Below are 27,867 nucleotides of genomic sequence, written 5' to 3' on the forward strand. Positions count from 1 at the left end.
CTAATTAAACATTGCTAATATTTAACCGCTATATGTGATAAGTATTAAGTGTTGGTATCACTTTAAGATCATGAAAAGCCATACGTGTGTCTTACTTTTTGGACCATACTTTAGAGTATGATCCTAACTTTAATATATACCCTTCGATTGGTTAACAATGATAATGCTCTGAATTAATTATTAATATTATGTATTTCTGTTTATTTTTATTTTATGACGATTGCTCAATCTTCGTGGGGGTGAAATGGAACGCACGTGCGTTCCAGCGGTATGGATTGCGTCCGCACAGCCGATCACTTCCGCACAGCTGACATGAACGCGGATGCTTCCGGGTTGGTGGAACGCACGTGCGTTCCACGGAGACGCTCCGGAACTCCATATATGGAATACTATCACGGACTGCAATAAAGTTGATCAGAAACAGCTGATAGGGGGAAAATTGATCCGAAAAAAACGGCGGGAGGACCTATAAATGGAGGATAAAGTACTTGAAGCCTTGAAGCACTTCATCACTCCTGAGGAAGTCTGTTAATACAGACGAAACGCGTAGAGTTATTTGCTGGAACTTTTTATTTGATTTGATTTGATTTGATTTGATTTTATATATTTTCTTGTTTGCTTGCCTGAGATCTCTACAAGGACTTCGTTCTCTGTATTGACTGGACGACAGATTTGTATTGATGGGCCTTTTTACATCTTTTATGCTGTAAGTGCAACCATTAAAGCCAATTTATACTTTTTCAAACAGTGCTATACTGATGTAGAATTATTTTAAAATCTTTATTGTACTTGTGTTGAATTATTGTACTAACTCCATTTTAACTTCATACTGTGACAAATCCTCCATTTTGTCCTCCTAACCTGACTTCTTCATTTTAAAACTACATTACATGACAGAATTTCCCAGCACATCTAACAATGGACAAAGACTGTATTTTCTATAAAGACATGATTAACTCAGGAACTGCTGACTTTCCCCTCACTTGCAACATAGTATAATTTGAAGGCCATGAGAATACAATAGTAATGAAATGTTCTATTCATAAGAGACCTTGCACCTGGCCACGAGGTCTGAGATCACCGACCGTGTAAAGTCACGCTCAAGACCCCCTTGTCCCCACCCGTGTCCAGAACAATCCCACCTCTTGGTGGGTGGGCACGGGACTAACCACTTAGTTTTTAAGCCAATTAATAATATTGATAGGTGGACACTAATCCCGACACTTAACAATTAATCCAATTAATGATGTTTATTTGCTGATATTCTAATAATCAATGATGACGCAAAATGCCTCTTAAAAGGGCCTGCGAGCCCACTCTTGCTTCACTTGCCAATAAATTTTCTCGAAGTTATTTTAACCTGAACTCTGTGTGTCAGACTTAATTACTTCAGCGTATATACGCAATTTAATTTTCTTAATTTGGACAGGAACAGATAGACATTTAAACATTTTGGTTTACTGCTAAAAAGTACCATAACAGACTTGGCGCCCAACGTGGGGCATCGGGCTATGTCCGGCCGGTGAGCCGTCCTAAGGAAGACGCAGTTGGACGGAGGAATCCGGGGGGAAGGAAAGGAGACTGATCACCTCCAGGTACACGGTAGAGACTTCTGCAGAGCCACCGGTATGTTCCGGCCCCTTTGATTGACCCGTCCACGTGTCTGTGACTGCTTCCCGGGAGGACATCAAAGACAGGTAATATCTTGCCCGGTGCCTTGTTACTCACTTGTTTACATGCATTTTAGTCTATCTGTTGCCTGGGTATGTTTGAATTGTTTGCCTGTTTCCCCATTTTGAGATAAAGGGGGGTGGACCTGCAGGGGATTTGCCTGGGGTTCTCTGTTTTGCTTGTTTTCCCCATTTTGAGATAAAGGGGGGTGGACCTGCAGGGGATTTGCCTGGGGTTCTCTGTTTTGCTTGTTTTCCCCATTTTGAGATAAAGGGGGGTGGACCTGCAGGGGATTTGCCTGGGGTTCTCTGTTTTGCTTGTTTTCCCCTTTTTGGGATAAAGGGGGGTGGACCTGAGGGGATTTGCCTGGGTCTTCTGTTGCCTGGGTCTTCTGTTCTCCTTTTAGGAACCACGGTGCTGTGGTTGTAGGGAAAAAGGGGGGTTGACCTGTGAATGTGTTCCTGGGGGTCTTCTTTGCCTGTTTTACTCTTTTAGGAGCCTCGTGGCGGGGGCTGTATGGAAAAAGAGGTGTGTTGGATATGTGGAGATTGTGTAGACTCATAGTTTCCTGGGGATCCTTCTTGTGTCACTTTGATAGCCTAGCTAGCTTCTCTGTGCACGTAACTCTGCTTGCAGAGTGGTGGTACCCTCCAGCTTTGAGCGCTGAGCTGGAGCCATTCCAATTTTTAGTATATTTGGTGGATGAATTCGGGCAGGCATTGCTGTCTTCATCGCCACGTGGTAGTGAGACCTGTAAGTGGGTTTTTATAGGGGCACTACGAGGGTGAGGGTAGCGCAGACACTATTAGTGAGCTGCTGTGACGAGGGAGGCTGGCGGAACTCGGACCGGTGTCAGTTGTTTTCCGCGGCCGCAGGTAGTGGAGACACTACGAGGTTGAGGGAGGTGACTTTGGAGTAAGCACACGAGTAAAGGAAAGGAATTAATGTTGATTTCATTTGAACTGTGATGCATGCACTGTATTTCAATTGTATTGTTGTCTTGTTTGTTTAATTAGGAGTCTCATGAACTCCTGTGTCTGTCTCTAAGGATTTTCCTCGCCTTTCATCTTTTCTACACTTTCTATACTATTATACTATCCACTCCCATTTCTCTTAATAGAGAAGTGATTGGTCACACACTTCTCACCTCGCTCCAATCCGTGTCTACCACCCCGGGTAGGCGGATTCAGTGACTGGTCTACGTTTTGGGAAGACGCACTTGAGAAAGACCCACGGTTCTCAGGTGGCAGTCGAGCATTGTAGACGTTCCCGTTCAATTTTCCTTCTCTCTCCCTGTATTTAGGACGCTGGTATAGGGGAAAGGGGGAATATGGGACAGGATTTGAGTAAGCCCAGTAAGGGCTGGTTAGCATGTGATTTAGTTGAAGACAGAGAGGGTGAGGAGATGGTTAAAGGTGTTGAAAAGATTGCAAAAGTATGTAAAATTGCTGTACCGACATGTGGAAGATTGCAACCAGAAAGTTGGCGTAGGTTACTGACAGAAAAGAAAGGCAAGCTTACAGATAATGATTTATTAAAGACTGCTGAAGCATGGTACCGAGTAGCAAAGGCTATTCAGTTAGAAGGTTGGGTTGAGGAAGAAATAAATCACAAAGGTGTGAAATTGTTTGTGTATCATAATAATTGTGTTGCTGGGGTATTCCCTCAGCCAGCGCCCCAAAATGGCGCCTAGGGGATGTCTATCCCCAAGGTTCAGTCAGCAATAGGCGATAGCCAGCTGACTATGTTCCCCTCTCCCAATCCTCCCGAATCCCATCCCGTCACCTCCCCTGTCTGCCCGGTCCTGAATTCTGATGGATCTTTCTTTTCCCCTTCCCCGTCTCTAACCTTCCCATCATCCTCATCCATCCCTCTGCTACCTCCTGTACCTAATCCTAACATTTTATCTGCCATTTCCTCCCTGCATTCTCTCTCCGTTAATAATCCCCTCCCCTCTTCATCCGCCCAACTAACCACCTCCCCCACCCTTGCTCCGGCTCCTCCTCCTGCACCCACCCCTCCCAATCCCTCTCCGTCCCCTCCCGTAACCGTCTCCACCCCAGTCCAATACCCCACCTCCTTAACTGTAAATCCCCACCCAACTCTCCTGCCCTCCCCGGCCTGGCCATACCCATTCCCGTATCACATGGCCCTGCCCTATCCAGGTTATCCGCAACCCCTTCCCCAAGCCACTCCCCAGGTTCCGGTCATGCCCAGTATGTCTGCCCCGGATGTGCCCACATCCAACATGGCCGCCACTTCTTCCCTTAACCCCAATGCAGCTTCCTTTCCCGCCCCCAATATGGCGGCCCCCAGTCATTCAGCCCTGATGCCGGTACTTCCCGGGGACTACCTGGGCAATGACTCGCTAGCTACCCCCGCATCTGGGACTCCCTCTCACCCCCCGGTCCTAACACCTCAAGCGGGCCCCTCACGCAGGAGGGCTCAAATCGTAGAAATAGAAGAGGAAGAGGAGGACAGGGTTTCCCAGGACTCATTGGAAGCTGAGGGAGCTTCAACTCATCGTTCTATCGATGATCCCTTCGGACACAAGGGTCGGGGAGGACAGGCCCCTCCTAAATATGTTGCCTTTAACCCCACTCAAGCTAGTGCATTAATGAAATCACTCCCCGACCCAGAAAAGCAACCTATGCCTTTTTACCGAGGGATAGTTCAAATTCAAAAGACTTATTCCGCCGCATGGCGTGATTTACTGAGCATTTGCGCTATTAAAGCAGGGGATGCATATTGGCCAAGCATGGCCCGCCACCTCAGTGCAGATCTACTTTCCAGTGATGTTGATTACCCCTCCGGGGTAACCTTTTGCAACCAATTAAGAGAATGGGCTAAGGACAAACTTGCAGATCAGGCTGCTGGCCTTACTGATGTTATGCAAGATAAAGGAGAATCAGTGGAAAGGTTTCATGCAAGACTGTATCAAATGTTTACAGATTTGGGGTTTGATCTTACTGACAAGATTCATTCACAAATGCGGTCAGGTGCGTTTGTCCAAGGTGTTAAAGACTCTATACGCAAGGGAATCATTGTTGCACGCCCTGAATATAAGGTTGTTCCTCTGGATACTCTGCTTTTAGTTGCCAGAGGTTTAGAATCTGCCCAGACCCCAAGAAGACCCATCTCGGCTCCTCTCATGGTGTCCCGCTCCACACCTGTTCCCAAGGGAACCAGACTGGAGGAGGGACATTGTTTTAATTGCAAAGCTAAAGGACATTTTAAAAGTGATTGCCCAGAACCAAAGAGAGAGCCAAGAAAGCCGCCCAGGCCTGCCCCGGCCCCCAAGGCCGAGAAGGAGGTTCCGATAATTGAGGAACCAGATGATTAGGAAATTGGCAAGCCTGTGTCATTAACCCCTGTTATGGCAGTATCTACAGGGGATAAGGGGGGCCACTTGCTACAGTGACTCTACCCATTGAGGGCCAACCAACCACATTTCTTGTTGACACAGGTGCAGCCCGTAGTGTTCTGCGATAACAAGACCTGCCAGATCCATCTTTTCTGTCAAACATTGATGTCTCTTGTGTTGGAGTGGATGGCCAGCCAAGACACAGTCCTTTAACAACTCCACTACGAGTTGGCTCTAGCCTGCTTGCTCGCTTTGTGGTATCCTCCACATGCCCAATAAACCTGTTAGGCGCTGATGTTCTCTCACGCCTGCAGGCATCTATCACCTTCACTCCAGACGGACAAGTAGAAATGTCTACACCTCTATCTGAATCAGACACCTCAGCTTTGTGCTCCCTACCTCTGATGCTGCAATTAGGTCACTGTGGGGAGGCAGCAGAACCGATGTCCAATTTCCCAGATGTGTTAAAAACACAGGTGCCTGCTAAATTATGGTCCTCAGGCCCAGAGGACATAGGTCACTTAAATGTCCCTCCTGTGGTGGTAAAGCTTATTCCAGGAGCTAAGTTACCAAGAAAACCACAATATCCTTTAAAACCAGCACAGGCTGCAGCCATTTCTGTTCAAATCAAAGCACTCTTGGAGAAGGGTGCCCTAGTGAAATGTAAATCAGAATGCAACACTCCATTATTTCCTGTAAAAAAGAAAACTCCAAAAGGTGAGCCAGAGAAGTACAGGATGGTTCAGGACCTCCGTGCTGTCAATGAAGCTACTGTCCTGGACACCCCTCTTGTACCAAATCCCCATACTTTGCTCTCTGGAGTCCCACCTTCTGCAAAGTATTTCACAGTCATTGACCTGGCCAATGCCTTTTTCAGTGTCCCACTGGACCCATCCTGTCAATATCTGTTTGCTTTCACCCATGAGATGCAACAGTATACCTGGACTGTCATGCCCCAAGGGGCACAAAATTCTCCAAGTCAATTTGCAAAGGCCATGGGCACCATCCTGGACCCATGGCAAGCTGAACACACAGAAGTTGTTTTACTACAGTATGTGGATGATTTACTGCTCTGTGGAGATGATATACCCACTACTGAAAAGTGTTCAGTTAGTCTCCTGTGCTATTTGGCAGAACAAGGATGCAAAGCTTCACTCATTAAGCTGCAATTCTGCCAACCTTCAGTAATTTTCCTTGGACATTGCCTATCTCAAGGTACCAGACATCTTACTCGGGACCGGGTAAGAGCGGTACTGGACATCCCACCTCCAAGGACTTCAAAATCTCTTCATGCCTTCTTAGGCCTCATTTCTTACTGCAGAGCATGGATCCCAGAAGCCTCTCTGCTCATGCAACCTCTCTATGATGCACTCAAGTCAGACCCATTCTGTCTGACCAATGAAGCTCTGGATAACTTCAAATCTCTTAAACGTGCAATTGCTTCTGCCCCTGCCTTGGGCCTACCAGATTATACAAAACCTTTCAAATTGTTTGTCTCTGAAAGACAAGGCCATGCAACAGGGGTCCTTACCCAAACTAATGACTTAAGAGGCCGCCAGAGGCCTATTGGATATTTCTCATGTCAACTGGACACTGTGGCCAGAGGGACTCCTTCGTGCCTTAGGGCTGTTTTTGCCGCGAGAGAACTCATTGAAAGAACCTCAGACCTGGTCCTTGGCCACCCTCTGGTTGTTTTGGCCCCTCATGACATCTCTGCCATTATCAACCAAGTCCAGCTCAAGCACGTGTCTCCTGCTAGACACTTGCGCCTGCAATGTCATCTTCTTCTACCTGACAACATTTCTATACAAAGATGTCAAGTTCTTAACCCATCCACTCTTCTTCCACTCCCTGAGGGGGGTATCTACTATGGTTTTATCCTGGATGAAACCTACATCTACCTTCTCTGCGGGTGCATCAAGAGAATGCATCCAAACCTAACATTTCATGAAGAAGATACACCTTTATGTGAAGGCCCAGATTACGCCTTCTGTACCATGTGGTACAAGCCAAACATTACTCCTGAACCTTGCTATGAAGATGAGCTTTACCACTGGATTGATGTGAAGCTCACTGCTAAAAATTTCTATTGTGACTCTGAAGGCAATAGCATGGTTCTGATTCAACTACCTCAAGAACTCAAGTACCTCTACTGCCATTGGGATACTGCTATCCCGCATATTCCTGTTACCAAGTTGAAAACAAGGTCATGGAATGATCTTGGGCCCATGGCAAAATTATGGGCCACCATGGATGAAACACAGTTACAGGAAAATGGTATTGTCAAATACCCAACAACTGACCTTCTGGAAGCATGGCCACGCCATTTCCTGGAAAAAGAATTCCAAGACCTGGTCATAGTGAATGATTATGACCCAGAAACACCCCATGACTGTTTTGAACAGATGAAAATGGAGACAGTGCACCTACCAACTGTACATGAGAATCCATTACCAGATCCAGATTTTACCCTGTTTGTGGACGGCTCAAGATATGCTGATGAAGAAGGAAGATACCATACAGGATACGCCGTAACCACAACAGACGAAGTTATCAAATCATCATCCTTACCGCCAGTAATGTCTGCGCAAGAAGCTGAATTACAAGCTCTGACTTCAGCATGCAAAATTTCCGAAGGAAAACGTGCCAACATCTATACAGATTCAAGATATGCTCTGGGTGTGGCGCATGACTTCGGCCTTATTTGGAAGACAAGAGGATTTCTTACCACCGCCGGTACACCAGTTAAACACAGTTCTGCAATCAAGGATCTAATGGATGCCCTCCTACTCCCTGAAGAAGTGGCCGTTTTGAAAGTCAAGGCACATGGGAAGTTGGATACAGATGAAGCAAAGGGCAACCATTTGGCTGATCAGGCTGCTAAGCAAGCAGCCAGAAATTTGCAGGAAGTGGATGAAGAAGTGTCCGGACAAGAAGAAGAAGTTCCTGTTTTTGCTCTGCAAACTCTTCCTACTGATTTAAGAATTTTGCGAGAACAGCAAGCTGCAATCACCCCTGAAGAAATCCAGAAATGGAAAAGAAAAGGAGCTGTCCTAAAGGACGGAATATATTACAACAATTTCAAATTCTGCCTTCCAAGAAATTTATATCCAGCAGTTGTCCAATGGGCACATGGGCCTGCACACCTGTCAAAAGAATTGATGGCCGCCCTCATACAGAAGTATTATGAAGCACCTGGAATCACAACATTGATCAACAGCTTCTGTAAGGCCTGTGTCATTTGTGCAAAATGCAATCCAGGAAGACCAATCAAAGTGCCTTCAAAGCACCTGGCAAAGCCCATGTACCCCTTCCAGAGAATTCAAATCGACCACATCCAAATGCCCAAGAGTGGGCCTCATGAATATGCACTAGTAATAGTGGACATGTTCTCAGGCTGGCCAGAAGCCTACCCAGTGGCCAATATCACTGCAAAAACAACCGCAAAGCGCCTACTTACAGATATTGTATGTAGATTCGTACTCCCAGAAGTCATTGAAAGTGATCAAGGCCCAGCCTTTACAGCAACAGTGACTAAAGAAATTTGGACTGCTCTAGGGGTGACCCTAGCCTTCCACACCCCTTACCACCCACAAAGTAGTGGTAAAGTAGAGCGCATGAATGGCACTCTAAAAGCCAGAATGTTAAAAATGTCACAAGAAACAAAGATGCCCTGGCCAGAAAGCCTGTCAATAGCTTTATTCAGCGTTAGGCACACACCTAGAGGGAAGCATTCATTATCCCCATATGAGATTCTATTTGGGACAGCACCCAGACTAGGTTGTTATTATCCGCAGCAGTTACAGCTCCAATCAGATGTTTTAGTAGACTATGTAACTGAACTTACAAGTGCCTTAAACAAAATACATGCCCAAGTTTTCTCTTCAATTCCAGATCCCGATTTGGATACAGGTACCCACAACCTGCTTCCCGGAGATTGGGTTCTGGTCAAGAAGTTTGTGCGGAAAAATACCCTGGAACCAAGATTTGACGGTCCATTCCAAGTTCTCCTGATTACCGCAACCTCCGTCAAAGTGGCCGGCAGGCCAAATTGGATCCACGCTTCCCACTGCAAGAAGTCTCCCGCCCCAGAGGAAGCAGACACCTCACAAACATGTACCTCTGGTACACCTTCTCCTTCTCCTTAATTAGCCTAATAAAGGCCCAGCAAGTAGCCATCACCAAAGATGTTAGTGGGTACACCTTTTGGTATAATTCATCATGCACCCATGTGGCTACTTGTACCTTTGATTATTGTGATATTGTAGAATGCCCATTTCCCACATCACAAATCCAGAGTATTTATAGAGATATCCCTCATTCAAAAGACCCATATGTTTGTGTAGTTGACAAGCAATGGGGGCACAATTGTGACCATTGGGGGGCGGCGGGATGGAATGCCGGGCCTGCCTGGGGTTACAAACCAAAAAGTGCCTTATCTAAAGTAGATGATCATGGTAGATCCCTTCTCCAGAGAATGACTTTGAGAAAGCCTGGGGGGGGGTACACCAATGAAATTAATCCTTAACATTGAGCATCCAAGCCCAACGGATGCAGACCAGTATGTGATGGGAATGTATTGGAAAAAGGGTTCCTACCGTAAATTAGGGCATTTCTACCTCAAAGATATGTGCAACTCTTCTGAGTGGCAAGGGGCCACCCATATGATCCCTAACCCATTAAAACCACACATCCAGACCTTTCAAGACATGATGGCCATTGCTAACCCCACCTTTGAAGATACCATGGCCGCTGAAACAGGTTTTAATGATGTTAATTTATGGTTAGAATGGATGAAATATAATGCTAATAAGCATAATAAGACTGCATGCTATGTGTGTGGCGGTGCCCGGCCTCACCTGGGCACTGTGCCTTTAATTCTACCAGTAGATATAGAAGCATGTGTTTTGAGCCTTTTTGCCTATCATTATGATTTTAACAGGTCCATATGTAAAGCATGGACAAAGGAGTATCCTCTCCTAACCCAGGATGTCAAACCCCCAGATGGTATTACAGTATACAAAGGTAATTACACTTGTTATGCTAATTATGATGGAATTGGTAAATTCTTAGGTAACTTCTCCAAGGGGTATTGTGCTACCTACAGAAATGTCTCCATGAACTTGTTGCAGTTTCACACTAGGTCATTGGGGGATATTTACTGGTTGTGTGGGGACTTACAGTTAAGATCCAGGATGGACAAGGAGTGGTGGGGGGAGTGTACTTTGGCTAAAGCCATTATGCCCATACACATCATCTCTGACACACACCTCAACACCCATGAGTCCAGCCACACTAAGGTTAAACGTGACGCCCCAGTGAAAGGAAGTTTTGATCCTCATGTGTATATCGATGCCATTGGGGTGCCCAGGGGGGTACCCAATGAGTTTAAAGCAAGGGATGAAGTTGCCGCAGGATTTGAATCAATTTTTACCATAGTTACCGCAAACAAGAATTTAAATTGGATAAATTACATTTATTATAACCAACAGCGTTTTGTTAATTACACCAGAGACGCCCTCCAGGGATTGGCCGAACAGTTGCAGGCCACATCCCAAATGGCCTTCCAGAATAGAATGGCCTTAGATATGATCTTAGCCGAAAAAGGAGGGGTATGTAAAATTTTACCTGACACCATGACATGTTGTACCTATATCCCAGAAAACACAGGCCCTAATGGTAAAGTTACGTTAGCCATAGAAAAATTAAATGACCTGTCTGAAGAGTTAAAAAGGAATTCTGGGATAAAAGATCCCTGGGACAGATGGTTTGGTTGGATGACAGGATGGCAAAAGGCTTTAATGCATATTGGTATGGCTATACTAATTTTTCTTTTTATCTTTGCTCTTCTCTTTTGTTGTATCCTCCCTTGCCTGAGAAAATCCCTCATGAAGACTGTTGACCAAGCAGCACCCACTTTCACACATCTCGAAGTTGATGACCAAGATTTTCAAGATCTCAACTCACTGTTTACCGCTGCAAACTATCCCTTTTGTTGATAAAGTGCGAGAATTCTAGGAAGGGACCAGTTTAGGGACAGCATCTGTCAGTGAATGGTAAAGACCCCGTGTGGAGAAGTGGTGGGCAAGCCATCATGGGCCACCCATGGGAGTGAAGTGTTCGAGAGCCATGCTGACGATGAGTTAGCCTATTAGGGTCAGCTCTAGGGACAGACTTGCACTTTGCATTAACACCTAGCTAGCGGCCACGGGGTTTTGGTGCCTTTGGGTTAACACGTCTTCTGGTACTAACAAATAAAGTTTTATCTCTTAGAATCTAACATTTCATAGGGGGGACTGATGTAGAATTATTTAAAAATCTTTATTGTACTTGTGTTGAATTATTGTACTAACTCCATTTTAACTTCATACTGCGACAAATCCTCCATTTTGTCCTCCTAACCTGACTTCTTCATTTTAAAACTACATTACATGACAGAATTTCCCAGCACATCTAACAATGGACAAAGACTGTATTTTCTATAAAGACATGATTAACTCAGGAACTGCTGACTTTCCCCTCACTTGCAACATAGTATAATTTGAAGGCCATGAGAATACAATAGTAATGAAATGTTCTATTCATAAGAGACCTTGCACCTGGCCACGAGGTCTGAGATCACCGACCGTGTAAAGTCACGCTCAAGACCCCCTTGTCCCCACCCGTGTCCAGAACAATCCCACCTCTTGGTGGGTGGGCACGGGACTAACCACTTAGTTTTTAAGCCAATTAATAATATTGATAGGTGGACACTAATCCCGACACTTAACAATTAATCCAATTAATGATGTTTATTTGCTGATATTCTAATAATCAATGATGACGCAAAATGCCTCTTAAAAGGGCCTGCGAGCCCGCTCTTGCTTCACTTGCCAATAAATTTTCTCGAAGTTATTTTAACCTGAACTCTGTGTGTCAGACTTAATTACTTCAGCGTATATACGCAATTTAATTTTCTTAATTTGGACAGGAACAGATAGACATTTAAACATTTTGGTTTACTGCTAAAAAGTACCATATGCTATCTTTCATTTCTTGCATGTAATGTCCATTACTCCAACCACGAGGAATCCATGAGAATCTACATATTTTGATGGGCTTGAAAACAACCTTAATCCTGTGAGTGTGACATATAAATAAGGGGCATTTCATTATATTAACGTTAATCCCCTATGAGCGTACATCCAGAAAACACACAGAGAGAAGAGGCATCCAGAGAACAGACAGAGGCCTCCACAGAACAGACAGAGCAGAGACATCCACAGAACACTTCACATATACAGGTTACAATTCAACCGTACACATTGACATAAATGCAATTTTTAGGACAGCCCAATGCCATCCACTACATCCATTCTTACCCCTGTGGGTTTGTGTTTGTGCCATACGTAGGTGTCCCGGGATCCCCTTTCATAACGGTATGTGGGAGGAAAGGTGATCTCCTCTTCACCTGAACAATGAATACACAGAGAGTGTTAGGAACTCAGACAATGAATACACAGAGAATGTTTACAACTGCTCACACAATGAATACACAAACAGTTAAAAATCACTCACACAACAAATACACAGTGTTAATCGCTCACACAATGAATACAGAGAGTGTTAACAATCACTCACACAATGAATACACAGACTTAACAATCACTCACAAAACAAATGCACAAAGTGTTAATCATTCACACAACAAATACACAGTGTTAATCGCTCACACAATGAATACAGAGTGTTATCACTCACACAATGAATACAGAGTGTTAACAATAGTGTTATCACGCACTGTCTGCTCTCAGTATAGTGAAATCATACCGTTCTCTGTATAGTGAAATCATACCGCTCTCTGTATAGTGAAATCATACCGCTCTCTGTATAGTGAAATCATACCGCTCTCTGTATAGTGAAATCATACCGCTCTCTGTATAGTGAAATCATACCGCTCTCCGTATAGTGCAATCATACCGTTCTCCGTATAGTGAAATCATACCGCTCTCTGTATAGTGAAATCATACCGCTCTCTGTATAGTGTTATCACGCACTGTCTGCTCTCAGTATAGTGAAATCATACCGCTCTCTGTATAGTGAAATCATACCGCTCTCTGTATAGTGAAATCATACCGCTCTCTGTATAGTGAAATCATACCGCTCTCTGTATAGTGAAATCATACCGCTCTCTGTATAGTGAAATCATACCGCTCTCTGTATAGTGAAATCATACCGCTCTCTGTATAGTGAAATCATACCGCTCTCTGTATAGTGAAATCATACCGCTCTCCGTATAGTGAAATCATACCGCTCTCCGTATAGTGAAATCATACCGCTCTCTGTATAGTGAAATCATACCGCTCTCTGTATAGTGAAATCATACCGCTCTCTGTATAGTGAAATCATACCGCTCTTCGTATAGTGAAATCATACCGCTCTCTGTATAGTGTTATCACACACTGCCCGCTCTCCGTATAGTGAAATCATAACGCTCTCTGTATAGTGAAATCATACCGCTCTCTGTTTAGCGAAATCATACCGCTCTCCGTATAGTGAAATCATACCGCTCTCCGTATAGTGAAATCATACCGCTCTCCGTATAGTGAAATCATACCGCTCTCTGTATAGTGAAATCATACCGCTCTCTGTATAGTGAAATCATACCGCTCTCTGTATAGTGAAATCATACCGCTCTCTGTATAGTGAAATCATACCGCTCTCTGTATAGTGAAATCATACCGCTCTCTGTATAGGGCACAGACGGAGTGAGACTTACTAAAACGCAGGAAGATTTTGTTCTTCTCTTTCTCCAGATTTAATTGGTCGACTTTCAGCAACGGCTCAAACTCCTTGCGGCTGATAAAATTCAGGATCTCCTAAAACCAAAAAAGGAGGTAAATGTATGTCTGCATATGGACATCACTGTATTGATATATATTTATTAATATCACTGAATGAATTGGAATATATAGATAGAATGATAGATATTGATATCACTGTTTTGATATATATATTAATATCACTGAATGAATTGTAATATATAGATAGAATGATAGATAGATATTGACATCACTGTATTAATATATATATATTAATATCACTGAATGAATTGTAATATATAGATAGAATGATAGATAAATAGATAGATAGATATTGATATCACTGTATGTATATTTGTCATATTATATTGTAGCCTATTGTAACAATGCAATGTCTGTGGGCCCAGGACATTTCTCAATGTATCTTTCCTGGTAAAATATTTGATAAATGAATATCAATAAACACAGCTCACCACAAACGACTGAGCTGGGACTCTGGAAAACTAGAATATGAGCTTAATATCATGCAGTTATCATGTAGTCTCAATCTGGAATTTGGTTGACATGCCTGAGCAATACTGTGACTGTTACTATTGCTCAGATCACAAGCATTGCAGCGGTCTAGAGGTTACCTGCACATCCATATCCAGCCGGTAGTTGAGATCTCCGAACCAAAAGAGATGTGTGAAGCGGAGGGAGATATCAAATGAGTTGAGCTGTTTATCCCCCAGTGAAAGCAGCCGCAGTATATCCAGATAATTCTGATTCCGTCTGAGAACATTAAAAGAATATATTGTGTTTATTCATCCTATGGCTCCTTGATCCAATGAGAGATCTGACTGCCATTCTGGGGTCAAGAAAGAATTTATTCCTACTTAGTTGCACAATTGGATGCGCTTCAGATTGGGGTTTTTTCCTTCTTTTGGACCAACAGCAAAAATCAAAGGTGAGCAAGGCTGAACTTGATGTCACTATGTAACTAAGAGCCAGGATATCCAGATAATTCTGATTTAATCTGAGACTGAACAGGAAGACAATATTCTGACTGTGAAAAGAAACGCAATATCAGAGTATTGCTACCTGGAGTAAAAAGACACCCCTATCGTTAACCAGTGAAAGCTAACTGAATCTACCCAAAATATAAGATGTAGTAATAATAAATAAACACTGGGTGGCACTAGATACAACGGCTTTATTCTTTATTAGAACTGGCCAGACGTCCCAGCAGTGCTCATATGAATTAAACTCGGGGGGATCCTAGAGAACGTAGAATAAACACTAGATTGAAAAGGGCACTCAGCAAACCTGTCCAGAAAAGGCCTGCAGTGTCTCTCCTTACCCAGCGAGACCGGAGGGGGACACTTAGACCAACAGGGTAAAACAAGACCCTCTCTCTTAATAAAACTAGCTAGACAGGATAGGTTCAGGAGAGATACTACATATTAAATCACACTAGGACACAAGCACGTACATGGTATTGTCTTTAGGACCCCGTAGGTTCAGGAGAGATACTATATATTAAATCACACTATGACGCAAGCACGTACATGGTATTGTCTCTAGGACCCCGTAGGTTCAGGAGAGATACTATATATTAAATCACACTAGGACGCAAGCACGTACATGGTATTGTCTCTAGGACCCCGTAGGTTCAGGAGAGATACTATATATTAAATCACACTAGGACGCAAGCACGTACATGGTATTGTCCAGGGGAGGGCTGGCAGCGTTAGGCCTGGGGGGCAAATCCAGTCAAGTGGCCCAATCGCAACAAGAGGAGAGTAAAAACACGTTTCCCATGTGATTGAAAGGGGGGGCAGTCACCTAAACAGACACACTCACTGACAGGCACACACACTTGCTGATTTGACACACACTAACAAACTCACTGACAGGCACACGCACACTCACTGACAGAAACACAGTTACAGGCATACTAACTCACACAGACACAGACAAACTGGCACACACACAGAGACATACATACTTGCACACACACACACAGACATACTTGCACACACACACACAGACATACTTGCACACACACACAGACCTACTGACACACACACACACACACACACACACAGACCTACTGACACACACACACACACACACAGACCTACTGACACACACACACACACAGACCTACTGACACACACACACAGACCTACTGACACACACACACACACACAGACACAGACATACTGACACACACACCCTTTACACTTTTAAAGACAGTTTCCTACCTTTGCTGGTACCTTTCCTGAGGTCCAGTGTGCTGGCTAGGGTGCTTGGGAGTTGGGGTCTAGCTCTTCTTGCTGTGTATGGGTCACTCGGTGGTCCCCCTTAGTGTGTGGGCCCCAGTTCAACCACAGTACCAGTACCGCGGGCCCATGGGGGGCAACGATGGGCATAACTGGGGACCACTGGGCCCCTGTGCAAGAATTAAAGTAGGGCCCCCTTGTCACTCTACCTGGTGCATATTTTCACTCCTCGTCACTCCCCACTAAGCAATACACATGGTTGACATGTGTATGGTTTCTTTGTGTGATTGTACTGTTGCTGGGTGAGTGTTACATGTATGTGTGTAGTTGGATGAGTGTGATTGTGTGGGTGTGAGAGCTGGCTGAGTGTGATTGTATTTGTGGCTGTTTGAGAGAGAGACAAAGAAACAGAGAGGAAGATAGAGTGCAGAGAAGACAGATAGGGAGGGAGAGACCGAGACAGAGAGCCAAAGGGAGACAGAGCTACACATGTAAAGAGATGGAGAGACAGAGAGTGACACAAGGAAAGGAGAGACTGAGACAGCTAGAAAACCATAGAGAGACAGAGAGTGACACAAGGAAAGGAGAGCCAGAGACAGCTAGAAAACCATAGAGAGACAGAGAGTGACACAAGGAAAGGAGAGCCAGAGACAGCTAGAGAGAGACAGAGTAACACAAGGAAAGGAGAGACTGAGACAGCTAGAAAACTAGAGAGACAGAGAGTGACACAAGGAAAGGAGATCTAGAGACAGCTAGAAAGCTATAGAGAGACAGAGAGTGATACAAGGAAAGGAGAGCCTAAGACAGTTAAAAAACTTGAGAGACAGAAAGGAAGTGAGACACACAGAAAGAAGTAGAGCCAGGAAGAGACAGCCTCCTATGTGTGCAGGGAGAGGTGAGGTAGAGTATTTCACTCACCTTGATCCTGTGTGCCACTGCTGCCAGCTGGGACAGGGATCTCTTGGGGGCCTAAGGGCTGCTGGTCTTGCTCTGTGCTCCCCTGTGCTGTCTAAGTGCTGGCATCCTGGGAACTGAGGGAGGGGCCCTGCAGGCAGGATATGGAGGCAGCTCTGCCAGAACTCCGCCCAGGAAGAGGTGAGGGTAGGCATTGAGTTCCGGTGTGCCTCCGCGGGACACCCAAACAATGAATGCAGCGGGACCTCCATCTGCACCCCACTCTGCCCGTTACTGAGGTTACTGGCCAATCAGCCAATCAGTGAGCTAGGGTAATTGCTATTTAGTATATTGCCGAATTAGCAATATACTAAATAGCAGTTTTGCAAGGGGAGGCAGTCCTGCCAGCAGGGGTGTACAGAGCAGCCAGGCCCCCTGGTGTGATGGGCCTGGACGCAGCTCCGACCCGGTAGTTCAGCCACTGGGGGGAACTTTTTTTTTTTTTTTTTGGATGTGGGCAGCCCTGGATTTAGGGCGGCCTGGGGGGCAATTGCCACCCTGCCCCCCGGCCCAGCCCGCCCCTGGTATTGTCTCTAGGACCCCGTAGGTTCAGGAGAGATACTATATATTAAACCACACTAGGACACAAGCACGTACATGGTATTGTCTCTAGGACCCGTAGGTTCAGGAGAGATACTATATATTAAATCACACTAGGATGCAAGCACGTACATGGTATTGTCTCTAGGACCCCGTAGGTTGAGGAGAGATACTATATATTAAATCATACTAGGACGCAAGCACGTACATGGTATTGTCTCTAGGACCCCGTAGGTTGAGGAGAGATACTACATATTAAATCACACTAGGACACAAGCACGTACATGGTATTGTCTCTAGGACCCCGTAGGTTCAGGAGAGATACTATATATTAAATCACACTAGGACGCAAGCACGTACATGGTATTGTCTCTAGGACCCCGTAGGTTCAGGAGAGATACTATATATTAAATCACACTAGGACACAAGCACGTACATGGTATTGTCTCTAGGACCCGTAGGTTCAGGAGAGATACTATATATTAAATCACACTAGGATGCAAGCACGTACATGGTATTGTCTCTAGGACCCCGTAGGTTGAGGAGAGATACTATATATTAAATCACACTAGGACACAAGCACGTACATGGTATTGTCTCTAGGACCCCGTAGGTTCAGGAGAGATACTACATATTAAATCACACTAGGACACAAGCACGTACATGGTATTGTCTCTAGGACCCGTAGGTTCAGGAGAGATACTATATATTAAATCACACTAGGACGCAAGCACGTACATGGTATTGTCTCTAGGACCCCGTAGGTTGAGGAGAGATACTATATATTAAATCACACTAGGACACAAGCACGTACATGGTATTGTCTCTAGGACCCCGTAGGTTCAGGAGAGATACTATATATTAAATCACACTAGGACGCAAGCACGTACATGGTATTGTCTCTAGGACCCCGTAGGTTCAGGAGAGATACTACATATTAAATCACACTAGGACACAAGCACGTACATGGTATTGTCTCTAGGACCCCGTAGGTTCAGGAGAGATACTATATATTAAATCACACTAGGACACAAGCACGTACATGGTATTGTCTCTAGGACCCCGTAGGTTCAGGAGAGATACTATATATTAAATCACACTAGGACGCAAGCACGTACATGGTATTGTCTCTAGGACCCCGTAGGTTGAGGAGAGATACTATATATTAAATCACACTAGGACGCAAGCACGTACATGGTATTGTCTCTAGGACCCCGTAGGTTGAGGAGAGATACTATATATTAAATCACACTAGGACGCAAGCACGTACATGGTATTGTCTCTAGGACCCCGTAGGTTCAGGAGAGATACTATATATTAAATCACACTAGGACACAAGCACGTACATGGTATTGTCTCTAGGACCCCGTAGGTTCAGGAGAGATACTATATATTAAATCACACTAGGACACAAGCACGTACATGGTATTGTCTCTAGGACCCCGTAGGTTCAGGAGAGATACTATATATTAAATCACACTAGGACACAAGCACGTACATGGTATTGTCTCTAGGACCCGTAGGTTCAGGAGAGATACTATATATTAAATCACACTAGGACACAAGCACGTACATGGTATTGTCTCTAGGACCCCGTAGGTTCAGGAGAGATACTATATATTAAATCACACTAGGACACAAGCACGTACATGGTATTGTCTCTAGGACCCGTAGGTTCAGGAGAGATACTATATATTAAATCACACTAGGACGCAAGCACGTACATGGTATTGTCTCTAGGACCCCGTAGGTTCAGTAGAGATACTATATATTAAATCACACTAGGACGCAAGCACGTACATGGTATTGTCTCTAGGACCCCGTAGGTTCAGGAGAGATACTATATATTAAATCACACTAGGACACAAGCACGTACATGGTATTGTCTCTAGGACCCGTAGGTTCAGGAGAGATACTATATATTAAATCACACTAGGACACAAGCACGTACATGGTATTGTCTCTAGGACCCGTAGGTTCAGGAAAGATACTATATATTAAATCACACTAGGACGCAAGCACGTACATGGTATTGTCTCTAGGACCCCGTAGGTTCAGGAGAGATACTATATATTAAATCACACTAGGACGCAAGCATGTACATGGTATTGTCTCTAGGACCCCGTAGGTTCAGGAGAGATACTATATATTAAATCACACTAGGACGCAAGCACGTACATGGTATTGTCTCTAGGACTCCGTAGGTTCAGGAGAGATACTATATATTAAATCACACTAGGACACAAGCACGTACATGGTATTGTCTCTAGGACCCCGTAGGTTCAGGAGAGATACTATATATTAAATCACACTAGGACGCAAGAACGTACATGGTATTGTCTCTAGGACCCCGTAGGTTCAGGAGAGATACTATATATTAAATCACACTAGGACACAAGCACGTACATGGTATTGTCTCTAGGACCCCGTAGGTTCAGGAGAGATACTATATATTAAATCACACTAGGACACAAGCACGTACATGGTATTGTCTCTAGGACCCCGTAGGTTCAGGAGAGATACTATATATTAAATCACACTAGGACACAAGCACGTACATAGTATTGTCTCTAGGACCCCGTAGGTTCAGGAGAGATACTATATATTAAATCACACTAGGACACAAGCACGTACATGGTATTGTCTCTAGGACCCCGTAGGTTCAGGAGAGATACTATATATTAAATCACACTAGGACACAAGCACGTACATAGTATTGTCTCTAGGACCCCGTAGGTTCAGGAGAGATACTATATATTAAATCACACTAGGACACAAGCACGTACATGGTATTGTCTCTAGGACCCAGTAGGTTCAGGAGAGATACTATATATTAAATCACACTAGGACGCAAGCACGTACATGGTATTGTCTCTAGGACCCCGTAGGTTGAGGAGAGATACTATATATTAAATCACACTAGGACACAAGCACGTACATGGTATTGTCTCTAGGACCCCGTAGGTTCAGGAGAGATACTATATATTAAATCACACTAGGGCGCAAGCACGTACATGGTATTGTCTCTAGGACCCCGTAGGTTGAGGAGAGATACTATATATTAAATCACACTAGGACGCAAGCACGTACATGGTATTGTCTCTAGGACCCGTAGGTTAATTTTTATGAGCACTGCTGGCACATCTGGCCAGTTCTAATAAAGTCCTTTTATCTAGTGCCACCCAGTGTTTATTTATTATTACTACACCTTATATTCTGGGTAGATTCCGTTAGCTTTCACTGGTAAACGATAGGGGTGTCTTTTTACTCCAGGTAGCAATACTCTGATATTGCGTTTCTTTTTACTAGGGTTAAGCCCTGGCCTGTCCATTTGGTGAACTGGGTGCATACCCTGGGTGTATGTAACCAGATATTTTCCAAGATTTAATTTAAAAATATTCTGTCTGTACCACAGCTCTTGAAGGACCAGGGTATCCAGATAATTTATATTCCTTCTGAGAGGAGCCAATGGCAAATCAGTGTGAGCTGCCAATTATCCCCTGGCCAATCACTATCCAATCAATATATGCCTTCTTTATCCATCGCAGCTTTTAAATACAGCAAAACCCAATCAATGCTCTTCAATCCGATTGTGCTCAGAGTGTCCCTTTAACATTGTAAATATCTGCCTGTCTCTCCGGATCATTATAACAACACATCCCTTATATTAAATAACAATAACCACATCCTCAGAAATAAACCCTCTATTCCCAGTGGCAGAGCCCGGACCTGGGAACATTCTCTTAGAAATGAAATCTTTTCGGAATCTTTCTTTGTACTTTGTTTACTAGACACTGCGGGTAATGGACTGTAACTCTGCCCTGGGCTGTCTAATGAGACACCCTGCTCACCGTGCTGTCTTTTCATTGCCTGAAGTCAGGTGACAGTTCACAAACCCAAACGAGGTCCCATTAAACATGAAAGATATTCCAACTGCACCTTTATTCCCTGCAAAAAAAGTGAAAAATAATCCATAAAAATGTATTATGTAAGCCAAAAATGGCAATGTTTAACATATTTCTTACTTTGTACTACAATTGTAAAAAAAGATTTACAAAAATAATTATAATTGCTTGTTGTGCTGTTACAGTGCAGCACTTGTCCTGTTTGTTGCCATTGTGTGTGCGTGACTGCCTGTGTCTGTCACTGTGTGAATGTGACTGCCTGTGTCTTTTACTATATGTACGTCTATGCATCTGTCTGTGTCTATCACCGTATGTGTGTGTGTGTGACTGCCTGTATCGATTTCTGTGTGCGTCTGTGACTGCCTGTATCGATTTCTGTGGGCGTCTGTGCCGGTGTCTAATTGTGTAGATGTGACTGCCTGTGTCTGCCATTGTGTGAGTATGACTGCCTGTGTGTGCTACTGATTGCGAGTCTGTGCTTCTGCCTGTTTATCACTGTATGTGTGTCTGCCTGTATCTGTTACTATGTGCATTGGCGCCTGTGTCTGTGACAGTGTGAGTGTGACTGCCTGTGTCTGTACTGTGTGTGGGTCTGTCCATGTGTGTGCGTCTGCCTGTGCCTGTCACTGTGTGCAAGTGGAAGCCTGTGCCTGTCCCTGGTTGTGAGTCTGTCAGTGTCTGTATCTGTCACTGTGTGCATATTGTCTGGTGTGTGAATTCCTGTGTTTGTAACCTTGCCTGTGAGTACCAGTGTCTAACTCTGTGTTAGCAGGTCTATGTCAGTGACTAGGTGTGTTTATCATGTCTTGTAATGCAGTTTTACATTAATCCTTATTAACAAGGGGGTCGCTATCTGCTTACATGCAGCCTTCTGTTTAACAACAATTCTTACCCAAAGTGTTGGCAATCCCCGTCTTCACACTGGACGTACTGATATGACTGATCCGGTTCTCATGTTCAGGCCGAACGAGCACCGCAATTTTAATATTCCACAAGGACTGCACGGCGATCTATTGGCAGATACAATTCAGCTCATAGTAAGCACACGCAAGGTTTAATCACAGAAACAAGGCCAGCCCTCTAAATTATATGTAACACACAATCCTTGATCACTGCATGAGGATTTTAATACCTTCATTGGATTTGTAATTTGTAACTTTATTACCAGAAACTTTACCTCCGTTTACAACCAGAAACTTTACCTCCGTTTACAACCAGAAACTTTACCTCCGTTTACAACCAGAAACTTTACCGCCGTTAACAACCAGAAACGTTACCTCCGTTAACAACCAGAAACTTTACCTCCGTTAACATCCAGAAACTTTACCTCCGTTTACAACCAGAAACTTTACCTCCGTTTACATCCAGAAACTTTACCTCCGTTTACAACCAGAAACTTTACCGCCGTTTACAACCAGAAACTTTACCTCCGTTTACAACCAGAAACTTTACCTCCGTTTACAACCAGAAACTTTACCTCCGTTTACAACCAGAAACTTTACCTCCGTTTACAACCAGAAACTTTACCTCTGTTTACTACCAGAAACTTTACCGCCGTTAACAACCAGAAACGTTACCTCCGTTAACAACCAGAAACTTTACCGCCGTTAACAACCAGAAACTTTACCGCCGTTAACAACCAGAAACTTTACCGCCGTTAACAACCAGAAACTTTACCTCTCAAAAACTATGCTAATCATTATCCCTCCATTTATGTCCTAATAAGCCCAATCTCTACCTCACTATTAGTATCAAATGAATAAAATAAAACAATAATTAATTTCCTCATCATTCACCATATTTTCCACATTGACCTTTCTGACAATTATTTGTCTAAGTCCTTGAAAGGTCCGCCAGTTATTCGTAATACAATATGTAGCAATAATGTAAAGAGTTTACTGGTTATTTTTTACGGTCGCAACATTGTATTTCACAGAATAATCAAACTTATCTACATATCATGTGAAAATCCGCTGATATTGTAAGGTTACTGATGAGATAGCAAAACGTTTTTCTGTAAAGCACTTACCGGTCGATATTCCACCTCGGTAAACTCTTTAAGCACCCCTCGCAGGATGTCCACCCACTCCTTGTCTGCTACAGAGTTTTCCTGGGTCCCAAACACGTAGATATCATGTGGGATCGTGACTGTCATCTCGTCCAGGGTTTTACCAAGGCCCCTCGAACTGAACCACGAAGAGATGTTTTTCTGAGGTGGGACACTTCCTGTAATTGGAAAGGTTGTACCAAAACCATTTACCAAGGTTTCAGCTTTTAGAATTTAATCAGAAACTTTACGAAGAATCCACTGAATTTTACAGAAAGCACTCTCTCTCTCTCAAAGCCCCTGCAACAAATATTAGGACAATGTTTTCTGTCTTTTTGTGTAAATGTAACACAGTTGTTTTTGATAATAATGGGAATTATATGAGCCTATCACCTGGTAATCCAGATTAGCCCCATCGATTACTTTTACCCACTCTGAATAAAGTGTTCTACAATAGGTGCTGCAGTGGCGTACTAAGGGGGAGGGGGGATGCCATGACCCTGGTCTGGGGGCTGTGTGAGCTGTACGGCCGCACAGTGCTCCATGGTAGTTAGGGTGCCGGGCGGCCAGAACAGCTCACACATGCAAAGAGCAGCTGAACTGGCCGCACGGAGGTAAAGTGGTGGCGAAGCTAAGCAAAATCGGGTGCGGAGTCAAACCGACAGCGGGGGCGGGGCTTAATATGGCCCTTACCTGCTGCTGTTAGGAGGTGCAGCAAGATGGAATGTCTGCTTCTCCACAGGCTTCAGGGAATCCAGTCCTCCTCCAGTCCACTGTCTGTAAGTAAGAGTGTGTGTCTGTGTGTGTGACAGTGTGTCCGTATGTGTGTCTGCCTGTAACTGTGTGTGTGTGTGACTGTCTGCCAGTAACTATGTGTGTAACTTTGTGTGTATGTATGTGTGTGTGTGTGAGAGAGACTGTCCGCCTGTAACTGTGTAACTGTCTGCCTGTAACTTTGTATGTGTGTGTGACTGTCTGCCTGTAACTGTGTGTGTAACTGTCTGCCTGTAACTGTGTGTGTGTGTGTAACTGTCTGCCTGTAACTGTGTGTGTGTGTTTGTAACTCTCTGCCTGCGATTGTATGTGTGAGTGACTGTATATGTTACTGCCTGTCTGTAACTGTTTGCGTGACTGTCTGGCTAGGACTGTGTGTGACTACCTGTAACTGACTGTGTGTGTAACTGTCTGCCTATAACTGTGTGTGTGACTGCATGTGATTATGTATGTGTGACTGTCTGTCTGTGACTTTTTGATGTTGCCTGTAACCGTCTGTGTGACTGTCTGTGACTGTGTGCATGTGACTGTCTGCTGCTGCTGTGTGTGTGTCAATGTATATGACTGTCTGCCTGTAACTGTGTGTGACTGTATGCCTGTAACTGTGTGTGTGACTGTCTGCCTCTAAATTGTCACATCCTGCTCTGTTCTGTGGAGATGTCTGGCTTTGGCTTCTGGTATTCAGTACTCTTTTTTGCTATTCTTGCTTAGTTTTCCTGTGTCTGGTTTTCTTTATGCTGGGATTTCTGGGTTCATTCCTATAGTTCGTCCCTGGATTTCCCAGTCTCCAGGTTTCCTTTAAATGTTTGTTTTATGTTGCCACACCCGTTTGTTTTCCATCATTCACTCTGTTTCAGTGTTCCTGCAGGCAGCTCCTCAAGGCTTCTGCCCTTTCTTGCAGGTAAGTGCTATATATGTATTTTGGTTGTTTTAGCATACATTAGGCAGTGTAGGTCCTGCCAGATATGGGGTACATTGGCGTTGTTGGCAGGCTTATGCAATGTATGATCATATAGTGTGACTAAATCCCCATGATTTCCATATGTAGTACTTAGTTATTTCTCCTCTTGTTTTGCCTATGTTATCTTGTCTTGTTTTAGTTTGTATCCCCAGTCCATGTACAGTCCTGTCCAGTCATGCCCATGTTATGTTCATGTTTTCCTCATGTCTTGTGTATATGTTCTGGGTTTAGCTTACTATCCTTCTCTGGTTCTGGGTTCTATTAGTTCTGTCTTGTTTTCATGTTTGGTCTTGTTTCTAGTACTGGATACAATCTTGCTGCAGAGCCTCCCTATTCAGCTCCTGGGAGGTCTGCTAATTTCCATGCTCCTAGTTCCTGGTATCAGCTGAAGCTGATTCAGGGTCTTGGTATGTGGCTGCACAAACGCTGGTGCTCAACACCAGGGGGCGTGCGGTTACTCTGCACCAGACCCTGCTAATCCACCTCCACGCTGTGACTCCTACTCTGAACATCAGGCATACTGGGTCCCGGTCCTGCACCGCCGCCCCGACAGTGTCTGGGTCCCGGGCACCGGACCGCCACCCTGACATAAATGTGTGTGTGGGGCTGCAGGGATTTTGTAGAAGGGGGCAGGGGTTTTGTATTGGGACAGGAGTTTTTATAAGGGGGGATAAGCAGGGGATTTGTGGAAGGGGGTTGCGGGAGTTTTGTAGAAGGGGGCAGCACAAAGGTTTTTTTTTTTTTTGGGGGGGGGGGGGGGCGCGAGGGGGTACCAAGCACAAGATCCGCCCCGGGTGTCAAATGCTCTAGGAATGCCCCTGAGGTGATGCAGACAATCTTATTTCAAGTAAGTACATGCTGTTTAGTTATCGTTATGTTTATGTGGCGAAACCAACCTCGCCACTGTGCACTGGAGGTGCCTGGTTGCTCGCCTGCTCCCTTTGGACTATGGCCCTGCAGGTTAAAGCTTTTATTTTCCCTGCAGAAAGGCTTGTTCGTGCCTTTCTGCCGGGGTGTTCGGTAGATTCCAGCTACCGAACAAACTACCGTACGAGGGACCACCTAGGAGCTGGAGTGTGCCGTCAATTGACCGCCCAGAAGCTGCGGTTAACCGCAGCTTAATTGATAAACGCTGGGTGGCCTTTGTTTGCTTGCCGAACACGTGGCAGCGGCCATTTTAACTCCCGAACGGCCAGCGGTGTTCAGCGCTCAAACTATGGAACTGAAAACGGACACTTTATTGCGCGAACACCGCTCAGCCGCCAGCCTCCAGCCTCCTCACCTCGGCATTCGGTAGTGGAACCGACTGGCTGTTCATTCGGTAGTTTGACCGTATGAACAGCCTCACCCCAGATAGCCATGCCATGGAGCCTATTCGTGTAACAAAAGACTATGTGAAAGACTTTGGCTCCATGGCGATTGAACTATATGTATGTGATCGGAGCGCCATTCGGTAATAATGTGCGCTCAGATCTAAGCTATCTGGGGATACGTTGCATGTATGTGTTTTGTGTACTAAAGGTGTCAGTGGGTAATTTTGTGTCTTTTACTGTCCTTTTGTCTGCCATGTGGGTAATGGAGTTTAGCCTCTGTCCTTGGAGATAATTGGAGAACTTCTCCAATTATCTCCAGGCCAGGGAGGAGGGATTGTGATGCATTGTGGGATTGTTTAAGGGTGTATGTCTGTGATTGGTCCATGTCCTATATGTTTCCCAGTTTCCCATCTGGTCCCCTAGGGGAGTGTCCACAGGTGGGAATCCTGCATAAAAGCCGGGCAGGTAGCCCCAGTAAATGAGATTCTGCTTAACCCTCAAAACTAAGTGTCGTCTAGTTATTGGGGGAATTGGATTGTATGCTGACTGCCAGGAGTGTAACCCTTTTGTATGGTTTTCCTGTTCGGCTGCTTCCAGTGTTCGTGTGTCTCTTGTTCGGGAGTTGGTGAATTCGTGCAGTTTACAGTTCGGGAGATTGGTGATTGCAGTAGCTGCTTGTCTATCTGGAAGGGGATTATCGCCTAAACGGTTTTTATCCTCTTGTGAGCGAAACGGTCCGTTACAGTTTACATCATTGTAACAAGCCGTGACTGTTTGTAGTGTTGATCATGCTCCCCCTCCATGTTAAATGACCGCTCAATGTGTCAATTTCAAATCAAGCTGCACAATCTCACCCATATTCCACGTCCCAATGAAGACAGAAATCATGTCCGGTTCGTCCTGGTTTGAGTGTTTATTCTTCATTAGTTGCAGCAGTTGGCAGAAAGCTTCTCGTTTCTGATGGGGAGAGATAGGCATAAAATTGGTCTATCTAGCCCATGGTAACCGGCTGAGAGAGCAGAGTGTCCAAACAAACTGTGCTCAGGAACAGAGAAGAGAACCACAGACATATAGTGCAATCAGGAACAGAGAAAAGAACAACAGACGTATAGTGCAATCAGGAACAGAGAAAATAAGCACAGACACATAGCGCAGTCAGGAACAGAGAAAAGAACTTCAAACTGTGTTTTTTTTGCCTTCTTTTGGATCAACAGCAAAAACAAATGCGAGGAAGGCTGAACTTGATGGACACGTCTTTTTTCAGCTATGGAAC

General features: G+C 44.5%; 2 protein-coding genes across 3 annotated transcripts in view; one reads left to right on the forward strand and one right to left on the reverse strand.

Moving 5' to 3' along the window:
- Positions 1–27,867, forward strand: part of CLPB (ClpB family mitochondrial disaggregase) — a 476,081-nt gene that overhangs the window by 256,621 nt on the left and 191,593 nt on the right. The gene's annotated exons all lie outside the window — the stretch shown is intronic.
- The window catches only part of INPPL1 (inositol polyphosphate phosphatase like 1), a 122,441-nt gene that overhangs the window by 20,236 nt on the left and 74,338 nt on the right, over positions 1–27,867 (reverse strand). For both annotated transcript variants that reach the window (XM_063432767.1, XM_063432776.1), the window contains 7 exons: positions 27,449–27,551; positions 23,529–23,725; positions 22,392–22,509; positions 21,446–21,542; positions 14,469–14,607; positions 13,794–13,893; positions 12,397–12,485 (listed from right to left, as the gene is read on the reverse strand). In XM_063432767.1, the coding sequence (XP_063288837.1) occupies positions 12,397–12,485; positions 13,794–13,893; positions 14,469–14,607; positions 21,446–21,542; positions 22,392–22,509; positions 23,529–23,725; positions 27,449–27,551 (843 nt within the window). The remainder of the gene's footprint in view (positions 1–12,396; positions 12,486–13,793; positions 13,894–14,468; positions 14,608–21,445; positions 21,543–22,391; positions 22,510–23,528; positions 23,726–27,448; positions 27,552–27,867) is intronic.

The sequence above is a fragment of the Pelobates fuscus genome, chromosome 1, assembly GCF_036172605.1.
Source record: "Pelobates fuscus isolate aPelFus1 chromosome 1, aPelFus1.pri, whole genome shotgun sequence".
NCBI lineage: Eukaryota > Metazoa > Chordata > Amphibia > Anura > Pelobatidae > Pelobates > Pelobates fuscus.